General features: G+C 47.8%; 1 protein-coding gene across 8 annotated transcripts in view; it reads left to right on the top strand.

Annotated features, from left to right (window-relative positions):
* Window positions 1-17169, top strand: part of LOC127580854 (polycomb group RING finger protein 3) — a 215606-nt gene that overhangs the window by 37242 nt on the left and 161195 nt on the right. For 3 of the 8 annotated variants that reach the window (XM_052034828.1, XM_052034818.1, XM_052034802.1), the window contains exon 1: window positions 11430-11492. The exons of 3 other annotated variants lie outside the window; for them this stretch is intronic. In XM_052034828.1, the coding sequence (XP_051890788.1) occupies window positions 11451-11492 (42 nt within the window). In that variant the 5' untranslated portion in view covers window positions 11430-11450. Of the gene's footprint in view, window positions 1-11429; window positions 11493-14299; window positions 14400-17169 lie in introns of those variants that run through there. 2 more of the 8 variants (XM_052034835.1, XM_052034845.1) reach the window with 2 other exon arrangements.

Genomic DNA, 17169 nt, shown 5'->3' with positions numbered 1-17169 from the left:
CCAGCGTAGGGCTTATACTATGATGGTAGGACACTAGGGAATGTAAATGGAAAAGAAGGACAAAGGAGTACAGGTACACAATTCATTGAAAGTGGTGTCACAAGTAGACAGGGTGGTGAAAAAGGCATTTAGCACACTGGCCATCAGTCAGGACATAGAGTATAGGAGTTGGGACAGTTGTACAAGTTGTTGGTGAGGCTACACTTGGAGTACTATGTACAGTTTAGGTCACCCTGTTATAGGGAAGATGTGGTTAAACTGGAAAGAGTGCAGAAAAGATTTGAGGACATTGCCAGGACTAGAGGGCCTGAGTACAGGGAACGGTTGTCCAGGCTAGGTCTTCAGAGCATAGGAGAGTAAGAGATGATCTTATAGGAGGTTTATAAAATCATGAGAAGCATAGATAAGGTGGATGGTAACAGTCTTTCCCCAGGATAGGGGAATCCAAAACTAAGGGGAATAGATTTAGGGCGAGACGGGAAAAATTTAAAAGGGACCTGAGGGGCAACTTTTTCCATGCAGACAGTGGTGAAGATAAGGAATGAGCTGCCAGAGTAAGTGGTCGAGGCAGGTACAATAGTGTCACTTAAGAAGTACTTGGATAGGTACATGGAGGGGTGGGGCTTAGAGGGATATGGGCAGAACATAGGAAATTGGGAGTAGGTGAGTGGGCACCATGGACTTGATGGGCCAAAGGACCTGTATCTGTGCTGTATTTGTCTATGACTCTATTAATATATTTAAATAAAAACCTAGGCCAACCAGGGCAATGTGCAGTTAAACCAGGGCTTTAACTCAACCTTGCAAATTTCTCTTCAAGATACAGTGATATTGCTGTGAACAGAGTTCCCACTCGGCAGAATCTGCCCGCAGCCCCACCACAGCCAGCAACTCCATCCTGCAGGTCTCCCAAATGGCCGTATGGGCTGTACATGTTGGCCATTCATAACCTACATGACGAACAGGGGATCCAGCACTGATCCCTGTGGCACACCACTGGTCACAGGTCTCTAATTTGAAAAACAAGCCTTCACTACCACCCTCTGCCTCCTCCCACCAAGTCGGTTTTGTATCCAATTGACTAGCTCACTGCATCCCAGGTGATCTAACCTTTGGATCAACCTACCATGTAGGACCTTGTCAAGGGCCTTGCTAAAGTCCATTTTCTTTCTTCCACAGTTCTATAGATTCTGGAATTGTGGTGGATTGGAGGGAATTGCACCCCAGCTATTCACAATCCATATTGACGTTTGTCCCCAGAGCAAAATTATTGTATTTCCAACCTTTCACAAGAAATCAGGTTGGATTGTAAGTATAGAAGCAGATTGAACACAATCCAAAATAAAATGAAATCACTTTGGTACAGAAAAAATTTTAAAAAATGGTCAGAGTCAGCAGTGTTGATATTGATGGAGACTTAGGTCTGCTAGAACACAAATACTGAAAGCCACGTGCAACAAGTGATCAGGAAAGCAAATGGTTTGTTGCCTTACAAGAGGGTTTGAATATAGGAGTAAGAAAGTCTTACTGCTCTTGTTACAGAGACAGCACCTGGACTATTGTGCACAGTTCTGTTTTGTTTTATTTACCAAAGAAAGGATGTACTTACCATAAAGGGAGTGCAGCAAAGATGTTAGACTGGATCCAAGGATGACAGAATAACATTTTGTAGTGCTTAGAAAGAGATCTCTGAAACTCTGACAGGGCTTAACAGTTGAATACAGAGGATGTTTCCCCACCTGAAGAATCTAGAACCAGGGGTTAGAGTTAAGGGCTTGGCTATTAGAAATGAGCATCTTGGGTGTGCATTACAAATGTTAGTGCTAAACACACCGAGAAGTTTAAAGAAGCTTATTGGATCCTGGGATTCAGAGGCCTGGAATACAGAAATTATGTTGAATATGTACAAAACTAGTTTAAAATGAAATGGGAATAGTGGCCAGTCTGGTCCTTTGCTTGGTGCATAAATGGAGTATCGCGTCCAATTTTGGTCATTTGATCTTAGGAATGTGAAAGTCCAAGAAGGTGCAGAAATGTTTTGCTGGTGGTTCCTGGAATAGTGATTTCAGCCGTTGGGTTAGACTAGAGCAGCAGGGGTTGCTCTGCTTGGTTCAAGGTTTGAGAAGAGATTACCTAGAGGTGTAGAAATTTATGACTTAAAAAAACAGGAAACACTCAGCAGGTCAGGCAGTCTCTGTAGAAAGTGTCTCTGTAGGGGCAGGCACAGTAGTGTAGCGGTTAGCGTAATGCTATTACAGTGCCAGTGACTCAGGTTCAATGCCGGCTACTGTCTGTACGGAGTTAGTACGTTCTCCCCATGTCTGCGTGGGTTTCCTCTGCATGCTCCAGTTTCCTCCCACATTCCAAAGGCGTACAGGTTAGGAAGTTGTGGGCATGCTGTGTTGGCACTGGAAGCGTGGCGACACTTGTGGGCTGCCCCCAGAACACTGTGCAAAAAATGCATTTCGCTGTGTGTTTCTATGTACATGTGACTAATAAAGATATCTTATCTTACATTCCAGATCCAGAATCCTTTGATAGAACGGTCTGCCAAAAAGTCCCAATGAAGAGTCCCCAACCTGAAACATTAACTTTTTCTCTTTCCACAGATACTGCTTGTCCTGGCTTAGTGTTTCCAGCAACTTCTGTTATTTCAGCTTTCCACCATTTGCAGTTTTGTGATTATCTTCTAAGGTTACAACTTGTTTAGATAAGAAAATGTTCCCATTAGCTACAGGTTCAAGGACCAAGTGTACAGGTTTAAAATTTGAATAAAAGAATACGAAAGAAAATGAGGAAAATTTATTTTTAAATCCAGTGTTGTTATGATCTGCAATTCATTGCCTGTACAGGTGGTAGAACAGAATCAATGCTCCAGGAAAAGGAGAGGCACTATGGGGAAAGAACAATTGTAGTGGTGATAGGGGATTCAATAGTCAGGGGAACCAGTGGGCATTTCTGTGGCCATATACACATCAGGATGTTATACTGACTCCCTGGTGCCAGATTCAAGGAGATTACCAAACAGCTGCAGAGCACCAGGAAGGAGGAGGGTGCAGAAGTTGTGGCCCACGTTAATACCAAAGAGATTGTAGGGAGCTGAAGTTAAAAGAAAGGCGTCAAAGCCGGTAATTTCAAGATTACTCACAGTGCAATATGTTAACAGATGTAGAAATCAAAAGATAAGAAAATGAATGGCTTCAGTTACAAGGAGAAAATGGAAAGGCTGGGGCTGTTTTTACTGGACTATAGGAGGTTGAGGGGGTGACCTTTTGGAGGTATATAAAATCACAAGGGGCATAGGGAAGGTCACAGTCATTTTCCTAGGTAGGGGAATCTAAAACTAGAGGACATAGGTTTAAAGTAAGAGGGAAAGATTTAAAGGGGACCTGAGGGGCAAGTTTTTCTATGGAGGGTGGTGGGTGTATGGAACAAGCTGCCAGAGGAAGTGGTAGAGGCAGGTACAATTACAACATTAAAAAATGTTCCTGTCCACATGCCTGTCTAAATGTCTTTTAAAAAGGGATATGAGCCAAATGCAGGCAAATGGGATTAGCTCAGATAGACACTTTGGTCAGTATGGATGAGTTCAGCCAAAGTGTCTGTTCTGTGATGTATAACCATGAACCTAATGCATGGCTATAGAAATGATGCAGGAAAAGGGCCACAGAATTTACACTTAAAGAGCATTTCTGGGGTAGATTATGCCTCAGCAGAACTTGGAGAAGTGGTCCAACAATGGATTACATGGGAAATTAAAGATAGTATTTAATCAACACTGAGCAGTACAGTGTGCAATTCTGGTCTCCTTGCTTGAGGAAAGATGTACTGGCTTTGGAGGTGGTGCAGAGGAGGTTCACCAGGTTCATTCCAGAGGGTTAGCTTATGAGGAGAGGTTGAGTCGCTTGGGACTATACTCATGGAATTCCGAAAAATGAGAAGGGATCTTATGGAAACATAAAATTATGAAAGGGATACACAAGATAGAGGCAGGAAAGTTGTTTTTTTCACTGGTAGGTGAGACTAGAACTAAGGGATGTAGCCTCAAGATTGGGGGGAATAATTTAGGACAGAAACTGGTTTTCCCAGAGAGTAGTAAATCTGTGGAATACTCTACCCAGGGAAGCAGTAGAGGCTGCCTCATTAAATACATTTAAGACAGTTAGAAAGATTTTTGCACAGTAGGGAATTAAGGGTCATGGGGAAAAGGCAAGTCGGTGGAGCTGAGTCCACGGCCAGATCAGCCATTGAATGGCGGAGCAGGCTCGATGGGCCGGATGGCCTACACCTGCTCATATTTATTATGCTAATCAAAAAGTCTGTTTAGTTGCTAGAAAAAAAAGCAGCAAGCCCAAGGATTGGGAGTGTTTCAGAATTAACTAAAGTATGAACAAGAAATTGATGAACTAGCAAGAAACAAAACTGGAGTCATAGAATCATACAGCACAGAAACGGGCATTTCAGCTGACCGCGTCCATGCTGACTTTTTGTCCATCTACACTAACCCCATTTGCCACATTAAGTCCGTATCCTTCTCTGCTTTGCCCATTGAAGTGCTTATCTAAATGTCCCTTCAACAGTGATTGTATCCAATTCCATCGCCTCCTCTGGCAGCGTGTTCCAGATATCAACCGCAGTGTGGAGAAAAATCTCCTCAGGTCCCCTGTAAAAGTCCTTCCTCTCACCATGCCCTCTTGTTTTTTGATACCCCTACCATGGGAAGAAAGACATCTACCCTATCTATATTTGGCCTCCAGCTATTCACAATGTAAGGATGTTGCCAGGACTAGAGGGCCTGAGTTATAGGAAGAGGTTGGCCAGGCTAGGTCTTTATTCCTTGGAACGTAGGAGAATGAGGGGCGACCTTATAGAAATATTTAAAATTATGAGAAAAGGTGGATGGTATCAGTCTTTTTCCTTAGGGTAGGGGGCACGTTTAGGGAGAGAAGGGAAAGATTTAAAAGGGACCTGAGGGGCAACTTTTTCACGCAGAGGGTTGTGAGCATAAGGAATGAGCTGCCAGAGGAAGCGGTTGAGACAGGTACAATAGTGTCATTTAAGAAGCACTTGGATAGGTGCATGGAGGGGAGGGGCCTGGAGGGATATGTGCCGAACGCAGGAAATTGGGACTAGCTGGGTGGGCCAAAGGGCCTGTATCCGTGCTGTCTTACTCTATGACTATACCCTAATGATTTGGATGAGGAAACTGAATGTAATATTTCAAAGTTTGACACCAAACTGGGTGCGACTGAGAATTCAGGAAGATGCAAAGAAACAATAGAACCATAGAACAATACAGCACAATACAGGCCCTTTGGCCCAGCATGTTATGCCGCCCTTCAAAGCACACCTAAGACTATCTAACCCCTTCCTCCCACATATCCCTCTATCTTAAATTCTTCCATATGCTTATCTAACAATCTCTTGAACTTGTCCAATGTATCAGCCCCACCACCACCCCAGGCAGCGCATTCCATGCATCAACCACTGTCTGGGTGAAAAACCTCCCTCTGACATCTCCCTTGAACTTCCCACCCATTACCTTAAAGCCATGTCCTCTTGTTTTGAGCATTTGTACCCTGGGAAAGAGGCGCTGGCTGTCCACTCTATCTATTCCTCTCAATATCTTGTATACCTCTATCATGTCTCTCCTCATCTTCTCTCCAATGAGTAAAGCCCTAGCTCCTTTAGTCTCTCCTCATAATCCATACTCTCTAATCCAGGCAGCATCCTGGTAGATCTCCTCTGCACCCTTTCCAATGCTTCCACATCCTTCCTATAATGAGGCAACCAGAACTGGACACAGTACTCTAAGCGTGGCCTAACCAGAGTTTTGTAAAGCTGCATCATCACTTCACGGCTCTTAAACTCGATCCCCCGACTTATGAAAGCTAACATCCCATAAGCTTTCTTAACTGCCCTATCTACCTGTGAGGCGACTTTCAGTGATCTGTGGATATGAACCCCCAGATCCCTCTGCTCCTCCACATGCCCAGAATCCTGGCATTTACCCTGTACTCCGCCTTGGAATTTGTCCTTCCAAAGTGTACTACCTCACACTTCTCTGGATTGAACTTGTCAGCCCAGCTCTGCAGCCTATCAATATCCCTCTGCAAGCTTCAACAGCCCTCCACACTATCCACACCGCCACCCATCTTTGTGTCATCTGCAAACTTGCTAACCCAGCCTTCCACTCCCTTACCTAAGTCATTAATAAATATCACAAAAAGTAGAGGTCCCAGAACCGATCTCTGTGGGACACCACTAGTCACAGCCCACCAATCTGAATGCACTCCCTCCACCACAACCCTTTGCTTTCTACAGGCAAGCCAATTCTGAATCCACACAGCCAAGCTTCCCTGGATCCCTTGGCCTCTGACCTTCTGAAGAAGCCTACCATGCGGAACCTTGTCAAACGCCTTACTAAAATCCATGTAGACCACATCCACTGCACTACCCTCATCAATCTTCCTGGTCACCTCCTCAAAGAACCCTATCAGGCTTGTGAGGCAAGATCTCCCCTTCACAAAGTCATGCTGGCTGTCCCTAATCAGTCCATGATTCTCTAACTGCTCATAGGTCCTATCTCTTAGAATCCTTTCTAACAGCTTGCCCACCACAGATGTAAGGCTCACTGGCCTGTAATTCCCTGGTCTATCCCTACTGCCTTTTTTGAATAAGGGTACAACATTTGCCACCCTCCAATCCTCCGGTACCATCCCCGTGGACAACGAGGACTCAAAGATCCTAACCAATGGTTCAGCAATCTCCTCCCTTGCCTCACAAAGCAACTTGGGGAATATTCTGTCAGGCCCTGGAGACTTATCTGTCCTAATACTTTCTAACAACTCCAACACATCCTCTCTCTTAATATCTACATACTCTAGAACAGTACCCTCACCAACACTGTCCTCAGCATCATCAAGATACCTCTCCTTGGCGAATACTGAAGAGAAGTATTCATTGAGAACCTCACCCACTTCCACAGCTTCCAGGCACATCGTCCCACCTTTGTCTTTAATCGGACCTACCTTTACTCTAGCCATCCTTCTGCTCCTCACATATGAGAAAAAAGCCTTGGGATCCTCCTTAACCCTACTTGCCAAAGCCTTTTCATAGAACCATAAGAGCACAAAACAGGCCCTTCGGCCCACCATGTTGTGCCGTACATCAAATCACCCTCACACTATCTAACCCTTTCCTCCCACATATCCCTCTATCTCACATTCCTCCATATGCCTATCCAACAAACTCTTGAACCTGTCCAATGTATCTGCCTCCACCACCACCCTAGGCAGTGCATTCCATGCACCAACCACTCTCTGGGTGAAAAACCTCCCCCTGACATCTCCCCTGAACCTCCCATCCATAACCTTAAAGCCATGCCCTCTGGTCTTGAGCATTGGTGCCCTGGGAAGGAGGCACTGGCTGTCTACTCTATCTATTCCTCTCAATATTTTATATACCTCTATCATGTCTCCTCTCATCCTCCTCCTTTCCAGTGAATAAAGCCCTATAGCACCTTAAGCCTCTCCTCATATTCCATACGCTCTAATCCAGGCAGCATCCTGGTAAATCTCCTCTGCACCCTCTCCAACGCCTCCACATCCTTCCTATAATGCGGCAACCAAAACTGAACACAGTACTCTAAGCGTGGTCTAACTATAGTTTTGTAAAGCTGCATCATCACTTCACGGCTCTTAACCTCAATCCCACAATTTATGAAAGCTAACATCCCATAGGCCTTCTTAACTGCTCTATCCACCTGTGAGGCAACTTTCAGTGAACTGTGAATATGAACCCCCAGATCCCTCTGCTCCTCTACACTACCAAGTATCTTGCCATTTACACTGTACTCTGCCCTGAACTTTGTCCTTCCAAAGTGTACCACCTCACACTTCTCCGGATTGAACTCCATCTGCCACTTGTCCCGTTCCCGCTTTCCTCAGCCCTTTCTTAAGTTCCTTCCTTGCTACTCTATATTCCTCACGAGCCTTGTCCGATCCTTGTTACTTACGCCTTATGTATGCTGCCCTCTTCTTCCTAACTAGTTGTTCCACCTCTCTTGTCACCCATGGTTCCTTCATCCTGCCATTCTTTCTCTGCCTCACCGGAACAAATTTATCCCTAACATCCTGCAAAAGATCCCTAAACATCGACCACATCTCCATAGTACATTTCCCTTCAAAAATGTCACCCCAATTTACAGTCCCAAGTTCTCACCTTATAGCCTCATAATTCGCCTTTCCCCAATTAAATACCTTCCCGTCCTCTTTGCTCCTATCCCTGTCCATGACAATTCTGAAGGTTATGGAGCAATGGTCACTGTCCCCCAAGTGCTCCAACTTCAAGGTGTCCCCCAACTTCAAGGCAAGTCGAGCAAGTAGGCATATACATGGTAAATGCAGGGTAATATGGATTAATATGAAGTTATCTACTTTGGTAGGAAAACCAAAGGCAACGCATCATTTAAATAGGTAAAAGGGAAGGAGGGCAGAACTTTAGCTGCATGGGAGTGCAAACATCTGCAAGTCCACCTCCAAGTCACACACTGTCCCAATTTGGAAATACACCCATCAATAAAGGACAGGTAATAAATCCTGGAACTGTCCTCAGCAGCACTGTGGGAACACCTTCACACTGTAGCCAGGGAGGGAGAGTAACACATTCCATACTGGCATGATGTTGCTTTGGACATTTCCCATTGATCCATTGGAGGAGCTTGCTTTCACATCTGACTGCAGCAGTTCAGGGCTGTGGGTCCCCCACCAGCTCATCAGGGGCAGTTAAGAGTTGGCAATGAACACTGGCCTTGGAAAGTAAGCAGAAACAATCCATCAAAGCCTCCATCCACCCATCCTAACCTGGGGCCACAGGACACTTACACAAACCCTACTTCAAGTCCCTCACCTGGAAAAATTCCCAGTATCACCTGCCCAGCTTCATTGTCCTCAAGGATGCATGCTTACTCCACTGCTCTACTCTCTCTCTCTACACTCATGACTGCGTGGCTAGGCACAGCTCAAACGTCATCCATAAATTTGCCGATGACACTACTGTTGTTGGCAGAATCTAAGGTGGTGATGAAGAGGCGTACAGGAGTGAGACAGATCAGCTGGTTGAGTGGTGTTGCAACAACAACCTCGCACTCAACGTCAGCAAGACCAAGGAATTGATTGTGGACCAGGTAGGGAAAGTCTGGAGAATACAAACCAGTCCTCATTGGGGGGTCAACGATGGAAAGGGTGAACAGCTTCAAGTTCTTGGCTGTCAACATCTCAGGAGGATCTATCTTGGGCCCCACAAATTGATGCAATCATGAAGAAGGCACGCCAGTGGCTCTACTTCATAAGGAGTTTGAGGAGATTTGGTATGTCAAAGGCTCTTGTAAATTTCTACAGATGTACAGTGGAGAACATTCTGACTGGTTGCACCACCGCCTGGTATGGAGGCTCCAATGCACAAGATTGCAAGAGGTTGCAGAGGGTTGTAGACTCAGCCAACTCCATCAGAGGCACAACCCTCCCCTTCATTGAGGACATCTTCAAGAGGCGGCATCCATCATTAAGGACCCTCACCACCCGGGATATGCCCTCTTCTCGTTACTACCATCGGGGAGGAGGTGTAGGAGCCTGAAGACCTACAGTCAACGTTTCAAGAACAGCTGCTTCCCCTCTCCCATCAGATTTCTGAACAGTCCATGAACACTAACTTATTATTCCTCTTTTGAATTATTTATTTACTTTTGTAACTTAGTAATTCTTGTCTTTATGTCTTGCACTGTACTGTGGCCACAAAACAAGAAACTTCATGATATATGTCAGTGATAATGAACCTGATTCAATGCTCACCTCCTTGCTTCAAGAGGAGTGCCACCAGTAGACCATGTACAAAGAACAGCACAAGCACAGGAATAGGCCCTTTGGCCCACAATGAGCCACAACCCTCCTACTTCACCCATCCCACCATTCTCCCATCTTCCCCACCTCACCCACCCCTCCCTCACCACCCCCCAACCTCCTCCACTCATCCTCCTCACCCCACCCACTATTCACCTGCCTCCCTCTCCCTTCACCACAGTACCTCTCACCCACCCCACCATCCCATCACCACACCCCTCCCCTCCCCCACTCCCTCCTCCCCCCTCCCTCCACCTCCCCTCACCCCTCTCCCTCCTCCCCCCTCTCCCCCTCCCTCCTCCCCCCTTCCTCCCCCCTTCCTCCCCTTCCTCCCCCCCCTCCCCTCCCTCTCCCCCCCCACCCCCCTCCCCTCCCTCTCCCCCCCCCACCCACCCCCCCTCCCCTCCCTCTCCCCCCCCCACCCACCCCCCCTCCCCTCCCTCTCCCCCCCCACCCCCCCTCCCCTCCCTCTCCCCCCCCACCCCCCCTCCCCTCCCTCTCCCCCCCCACCCCCCCTCCCCTCCCTCTCCCCCCCCACCCACCCCCCCTCCCCTCCCTCCCCTCCCTCCCCCCTCCCCCCCCCACCCACCCCCCCTCCCCTCCCCTCCCCCCCCCACACACCTCCCCTCCCCTCCCCTCCCCCCCCTCCCCTCCCCTCCCCCCCTTCCCTCCCCCCCCTCCCCCCCTTTCCCTCCCCCCCTCGCCCCCCCTTCCCTCCCCCCCCTCGCCCCCCCTTCCCCTCCCCCCCCTCCCCCCCCTTCCCCTCCCCCCCCTCCCCCCCCCTTCCCTCCCCCCCCTCGCCCCCCTTCCCCCCCTTCCCTCCCCCCCCTTCCCCTCCCCTCGCCCCCCCTCCCCCCCCTCCCCTCGCCCCCCCTCCCCCCCCTCCCCTCGCCCCCCCCTCCCCCCCCTCCCCTCGCCCCCCCTCCCCCCCTCCCCTCGCCCCCCCTCCCCCCTCCCCTCGCCCCCCCTCCACTCGCCCCCCCTCCCCTCGCCCCCCTCGCCCCCCTCCCCCCCCTCCCCTCGCCCCCCCTCCCCTCCCCTCGCCCCCCCTCGCCCCCCCTCCCCTCGCCCCCCTCGCCCCCCTTCCCTCGCCCCCGCCCCCCTCCCCTCGCCCCCCTCGCCCCCCCTCCCCTCGCCCCCCCTCGCCCCCCCTCCCCTCCCCTCGCCCCCCCTCCCCTCGCCCCCCCTCGCCCCCCCTCCCCTCGCCCCCCCTCGCCCCCCCTCCCCTCGCCCCCCTCCCCTCGCCCCCCCTCGCCCCCCTCCCCTCGCCCTCCTCCCCCCCCTCCCCCCCCTTCTCCCCCCCCTTCCCCTCCCCCCCCTTCTCCCCCCCCTTCCCCTCCCCCCCCCTCTCCCCCCCCCTCTCCCCCCCCCTCTCCCCCCCCCTTCCCCTCCCCCCCCCTTCCCCTCCCCCCCCCTCCCCCCCCTCGGGCACGTGCCATTCCCGGCCCGCCGCGCCTGCGCAGTGATCGTGCCTGGCCGCTTGTTGCGACGTCACTGACGGCGGGGGGCCTGTGTCGCGGGCCAGTGACGTCAGGCAGCGGCTGTCCATCAATGAGTCCGCCGCACCTCAGCCTTGCAGCGCCGCGGAGACAGGTGAGTCCGGGGATCGCGGCCCGGCGCTGCCCCGGGCCGCCGCGCACACTGCAGCCGCCCGCGGGAGGAGCTCTGCGCCTCCAGGGCGGTTGGCAGCGCCTGGGCTGGGGCCTGGGGGAGGCTGCGGCCGAGGGTGGGGGCCGGGGGTTGAGGGATCCTTTGTGCGGGGCTCGGCTCGTCCGCCCGCCCGCCCGCCGAGGGGTCGCTTCCCTCAGGCGGCTGCACCGGCCGGGGCGAGCGCGGAGCCCAGCCGGCTGCCAGTCTCCCATCGAGAGCCCCTTCCACTGCCCAGCGCTGCAGCCAGTGCGGGAGCCAGACTTCAGCAGAGGTGTCAAGGACTTGCAGGGGGTGCAGTGAAGTCTGGTACTGAGGGACCGGTTATCTGCAGGCTGGGCTTCTCTCCACAAGGGCTGAAGAACACACATCACAGGCTGTTTGGCCCAGTGAGCCCGCTCCACCATTCATTGAGATTACGGTGGATCTTCAGATGCAGCTGTATGTGCCCGTCCCAGTCTGATATCCCTTGATACTTCTAATTTCCAATAGCCTGTGGATTAGTTTTGAATGCATTTAATGACAGAGCCTCCTACAGCAGACCGGAGTAGGGAATGCCAGAGATTCACTACCCCAAGTAAAGAAACTTTCATCTTTTACGTAGCCTACCACTTAATTTGAGACCATAACCCAATCTTCTAGACTCAGGTGAAACATCCTCCCCATATCCATGTGTAAGATTTTTTTTTAGTAAGCCATCCAATGAAGTCCTCTCATTCTTCCACACTAAAGAATAGAGCCCAGCCTACCCTCGCCATGCAGATCTGCCATCCCAGGAACCAATACTGTGCATCTTCAGTGCACCCCCTCTCAGGAACTAAATCTTTTAGGAAAGGAGACAAATTGTACAGAGTACTTTAGGTTTAGTGACACCAAGGCCCTGTAAAATGAATACCTACTTCTTCTCTTAGCTTTGCAATAGGGCAACATTCCATTTGCCTGCCTTCCTGGAATGTGTACACAATATCATCCAGGTCTTTAAACAGGCATTTCCCAAGCATTCTTTTAAATACTCAGTAATTCTGTTTCTTTCACCAAATTTGATTGCCTTATTTTCCATGTAATCAAGTATTGAAAGTGATAGTACAACATCTCCTTGAAGCCACTTTATATCTAATCATCACTGGAGATGTTACATTTGGCTTCCTCGGCCCAATTGAAGAGATTGAGACTAGTTGGGCCCCAGGCACAAGAATCCTGCACAGCCTAACTAGTCATGGCCTGCCAAACCAGGAAGCCTTTACAATCCTTTTTTTTTAAAGCTAGTATAGTCATTCTTAGACCAAATCTGAAACACCCCAGTTATGCAGGCTTACTGCTTTTCCTGGCAGTTTTACAACATTTTCCTTTTATTTCATACTATTTTTAAATTTCAACAACTATTCAGGAGACCCATAGCAAACTTCATGTTTTCCATCCCCTTCTATTGCTTAGTCCCACCAAAGCAGATTTTAATTTGTGTTGCAATCTGCTAAACCAGGAGTTTTTTTGTTTATAACTGTGATAATTATTTCATGAATCTTTAAGAGCATTGTCCTACATCCCTTCAAGTGTTGAATACCCTGGAATATTTAGTTTCCAGCTTTGGGTCACTATGCAGTCACATTTCTCTAATGACAATTTAGTTCATATCCATATATAACAGTTTGTCATCCATCTTGCTGCATTTGGATAGTACCTTTAAACAATATCCATACTTTGACCACATTTGCTGCTCATTGTTTCCATTGTCTGTTTTGCTTTCAACATTTATAAAAATCCATTTTCAACTTGGTCTCCTGATTCTCAGCCAAGATTCCCATACTGGCTAGTTTAAATCCTCCAGCAACCCACTCCTCACCTTGCAAAGAAATTGACCTAAACTTGTTAACATATCCTGTGACATGTACAGGTCCCACCTGCCTCAGAAACAGGTCTAAAGTCTCCAATCTAAAGGCCTTTCTCTTGTACCATCTTCAGCCGTACTCATTTGCCACATCTTCCCTTTGCTTCTTAGCCTGTGGCACTGGGAGTAATCCTGAGATTAACTTTGAGGCAATGCTTTTTAATTTTTCTTTACTCAATATTTGGTACAAGATGGACCACAACTACTAGCTCCTCACACTTTCCCTCCATATTGCCCCACAGCAATTGAATGACATTCTTGACCGTGGGACCCAAGAAGCAACACACCAACTCAGAGCCACATCTTCAGCCACAGAAGCTCCTACCTGTCCCTTAACATTTGATCTCACTTTTTCCTCCCTCCTATCTAGTTGAGCCACACAACATACCAGTCCTTTCAAATACAAACAAACCAAGTGAGGGGGTTGGAGAAGGAGAAAGGGAAGGAAGAGCAAGAGGAACTCAGGTCACCCAAATTACCTAATTGCTTTTCCTAGACTATCTTCTCTAGTTTGCATACTGTAAAGCTGCAGAAACTACCCATGTAGACATACTATCCACAAGCCACTCAGTAGCATCCACAACTTTCCACATGGCCCACGATGCACATTTCACTTGGCTGAGCTGCTGTTATGCAGTATCTTTAAAGATGACATAGAAACTTGTTAGAAAGAATTCAGCAGCTACTAATCCACTATCTGCCCTTCACCAACATCACTTTAGAATTGTACTTTCACATTAATCCCAGTGTTGTATTACCCCCAACACCACTACAGGCCAATGTGCTTTAGGATGCAGTAAGTTTTATATACTCAAGCAACACCAACTAAGTCACCTGACTTCCAATTATTGGTAACTGATTTTAATAGGCTTCCCAAATAGATGCCGTCCTCCCCTCCAAGATTACCACCTCAACAGAAAGGCACAAAGATAAGAAGATAAAATTTTAGAAGTAAATTAACTTTCAAGGTAAGCTTGATTGGATTTAAGTAATTACAGGAAGTCCCCGGATTACGAACGAGTTCCGTTTTTGAGTCTGTTTGTAAGGTGAATTTGTATGTGTCGGAACAGTTACGTACAGTTCACATTTAGCGTCAATTAGTCCTAAGTCACTACAAGCTTGAGTTATTTATTGCTATATATTAAGATCCAAATGGAATTTTGATTCCAGTTTCATTATAATTCCACACATAATGTGAAGCAATCTAAAATACAGCATAACTTGTTATCGCCGGGACATGTGAAGACTGTCATCAGTCTTATGTACGTTTGGTGTCATTCATTACAGTACAGTACTGTGGAGGTACAGTTACCACATTGAGTGAATTTTGTGTATTTTCTGACTGACAGACAAAATCAACTTAAGGACATCTGTAGAAACGGACCTCGGTCATTACACGGGGACGACCTGTCGGGGGAGACCGAGTGCTGGATAGATAGATAGAGAGAGAGAGAGAGATGGTGGGTGGGGGCAGCGGGAGATGGGGTTGGTGACCATTCATGGTGTCCCTCATCATTCGGAACTCCTCAAGCATCCCTGCCCCGAAATAGCGACACAGACTGTAACACATGATATCCATGATCCAGCCGTTCGCCACCTCCATCACCTGGAAAAAGTCAACACTGACAGGCAGACTGTTCTGCGCCCAATTCCATGTCTTCTTCCCGCTGTTCGTAAGTATGGGCATTTGTAATCTGGGGACTTAAAATTACATAAATTTGTCCCTGATTCACCAGTCTCCACGCTGAGGGTAGCACATTAAGTCATTAAGGATTTTAACTTTGCAAGTAAAATCACAAAGGGGTTTGATGGAGTGAATAAAGAGAAAATGCTCATATTGACTGAAGGGTCAGTCACCACAGTGGTTATAGGTAGAGAGCATGGAGGAGTCATCGATTCATACAGCATAGAAACGGGTCCTTCAGCCCATCTCGTCTACACCAACTGAGATGCCCATCTACACTAGTCCCATTTTCCTGCATATCCCTTTATTCCTTTCCTATTTATATTTATGTCCAACTGCTTTTTAAATGCTGTTTTTAAAACCTGCCTTTACCATTTCTTCTGGCAGCTTGCTCTATAAACCCACCAACCTCTGTGTGAAAATCTTGCCCCTCAGAAGTTTAAATCTTTACCCTTTCACATTAAACTTCTGTCCTCTAGTTTTAGACTTCCCTACCCTTGGAAAAAGACTGTGACTACCTACCCTATCTATGCCCCTCATAATTTTATAAATCTCTATAAGGTCACCTCTCAGTCTCCTGCGCACCATGAAAACAACTCCAGCCTATCCAATCTGTCCTTGTAACTGAAGCATACTCCTTTCCAGGAAACATCCTGGTGAATCTCTTCTGTACTCTTTCTAGTGCTACTACATCCTTTCTATAGTGTGGTGACCAGAACTGCACACAATGTTCAAAGAATGGCCTAACTAATGTCTTGTACAGCTGCAACTTGATGTTGCAACTCTTGTACTCAATAACCCTGCCTATGAAGGCAAGTAAGCTAAATGCCTTCTTCATAACCCTATCCACCTATGTCACCATTTTCATGGAGTTATGAACTTGCACCTCAAGGCCTCTTGGTACATCAATGCTTCTAAGATCCCTGCCATTTACTCTATATGTCCAACCAGTACTAGATGAGCTCATACTTGTCCTGATTAATTTCCATCTGCCCCTCCTCTGGCCAACTTTCCTGCTGATCTATATCCCTATGTATCATTTGGCAACCATCTTTGCTATCTACATCTCCATCAGTCTTTATGTTATCCACAAACTTGTATCAGACCACTGACACTCTCATCCAAGTCATTCATATATATGACAAATAACTAATGTCTCAGCACCGATCCCTGAGGTACACCACTGGTTGGACTTCCAGTCAGAAAAACAACGCTGCGCCACTACCCTCTGCCCCCTATCACCAAACCACTTTTGGATCCACTTTGCCAAAACACCTTTGATCCTAACTTTCTGGATCATCCCACCATGCAGGACCTTGTCAAAAGCCCTGCTAAAGTCCATGTATATCATGTCTACCACCTTGCCTTCATCTTATTGGTAATCACCTCAAAAAACTCAATAAAATTTGTGAGGCAGGATTTCCCCTGCACAAAACCATGCTGACTCCCCCAGTCAGTCCCTGCCTTTCCAAATGAACATGAATGCTATTGCTAAGAAATTTTCCAGTAGTTTCCATACTATTGACATGAGGCTCACTGGCCTGTAGTTTCCTGGCTTATCCCTACCACCCTTTTTGAATATGGGAACAACTTTATCTACCTTCCAGTCTTCCAGTACCTCATCCATGGCTAAAGATAATGTAAAAACCTCTGTCAGGTAAGAGTTTTATGTCACAAGTGATTAGGATTTGGATTGTGCACCATGATGGATGCATATTCAATAGCAGTCATCAAAAGGGAAATGAGTAAAGGCTTAAAGAAAAAATTGCAGTAAAATGGTGAGTGGGTGGGTGGGATCGATTGGATAGCTCTTTCAAAGAGTTAGTAAGAGGATAAGAAAGATATATGGCTCATCGAGCTACTTTGCCATGTAATAAGAGCATGGCCTCAGCTCTACTTTCCTCATAGACCCTGTCTCTCTATAGCACAAAATTTTGTCTCTCTCAAAGCTTTGAATACATTCATGTTTTAGCCTCCATAGATTTGTGGGGTTGAGAACTCCAAAGATCCATGGCCGCCTGAGAGAAGAAATTCCTCCACACCTCAAATGAGCC

The sequence above is a fragment of the Pristis pectinata genome, chromosome 2 (assembly GCF_009764475.1).
Source record: "Pristis pectinata isolate sPriPec2 chromosome 2, sPriPec2.1.pri, whole genome shotgun sequence".
NCBI lineage: Eukaryota > Metazoa > Chordata > Chondrichthyes > Rhinopristiformes > Pristidae > Pristis > Pristis pectinata.
The sequence above is the reverse complement of the archived record's forward strand: the minus strand, read 5'-3'. Positions and strand labels throughout refer to the sequence as shown.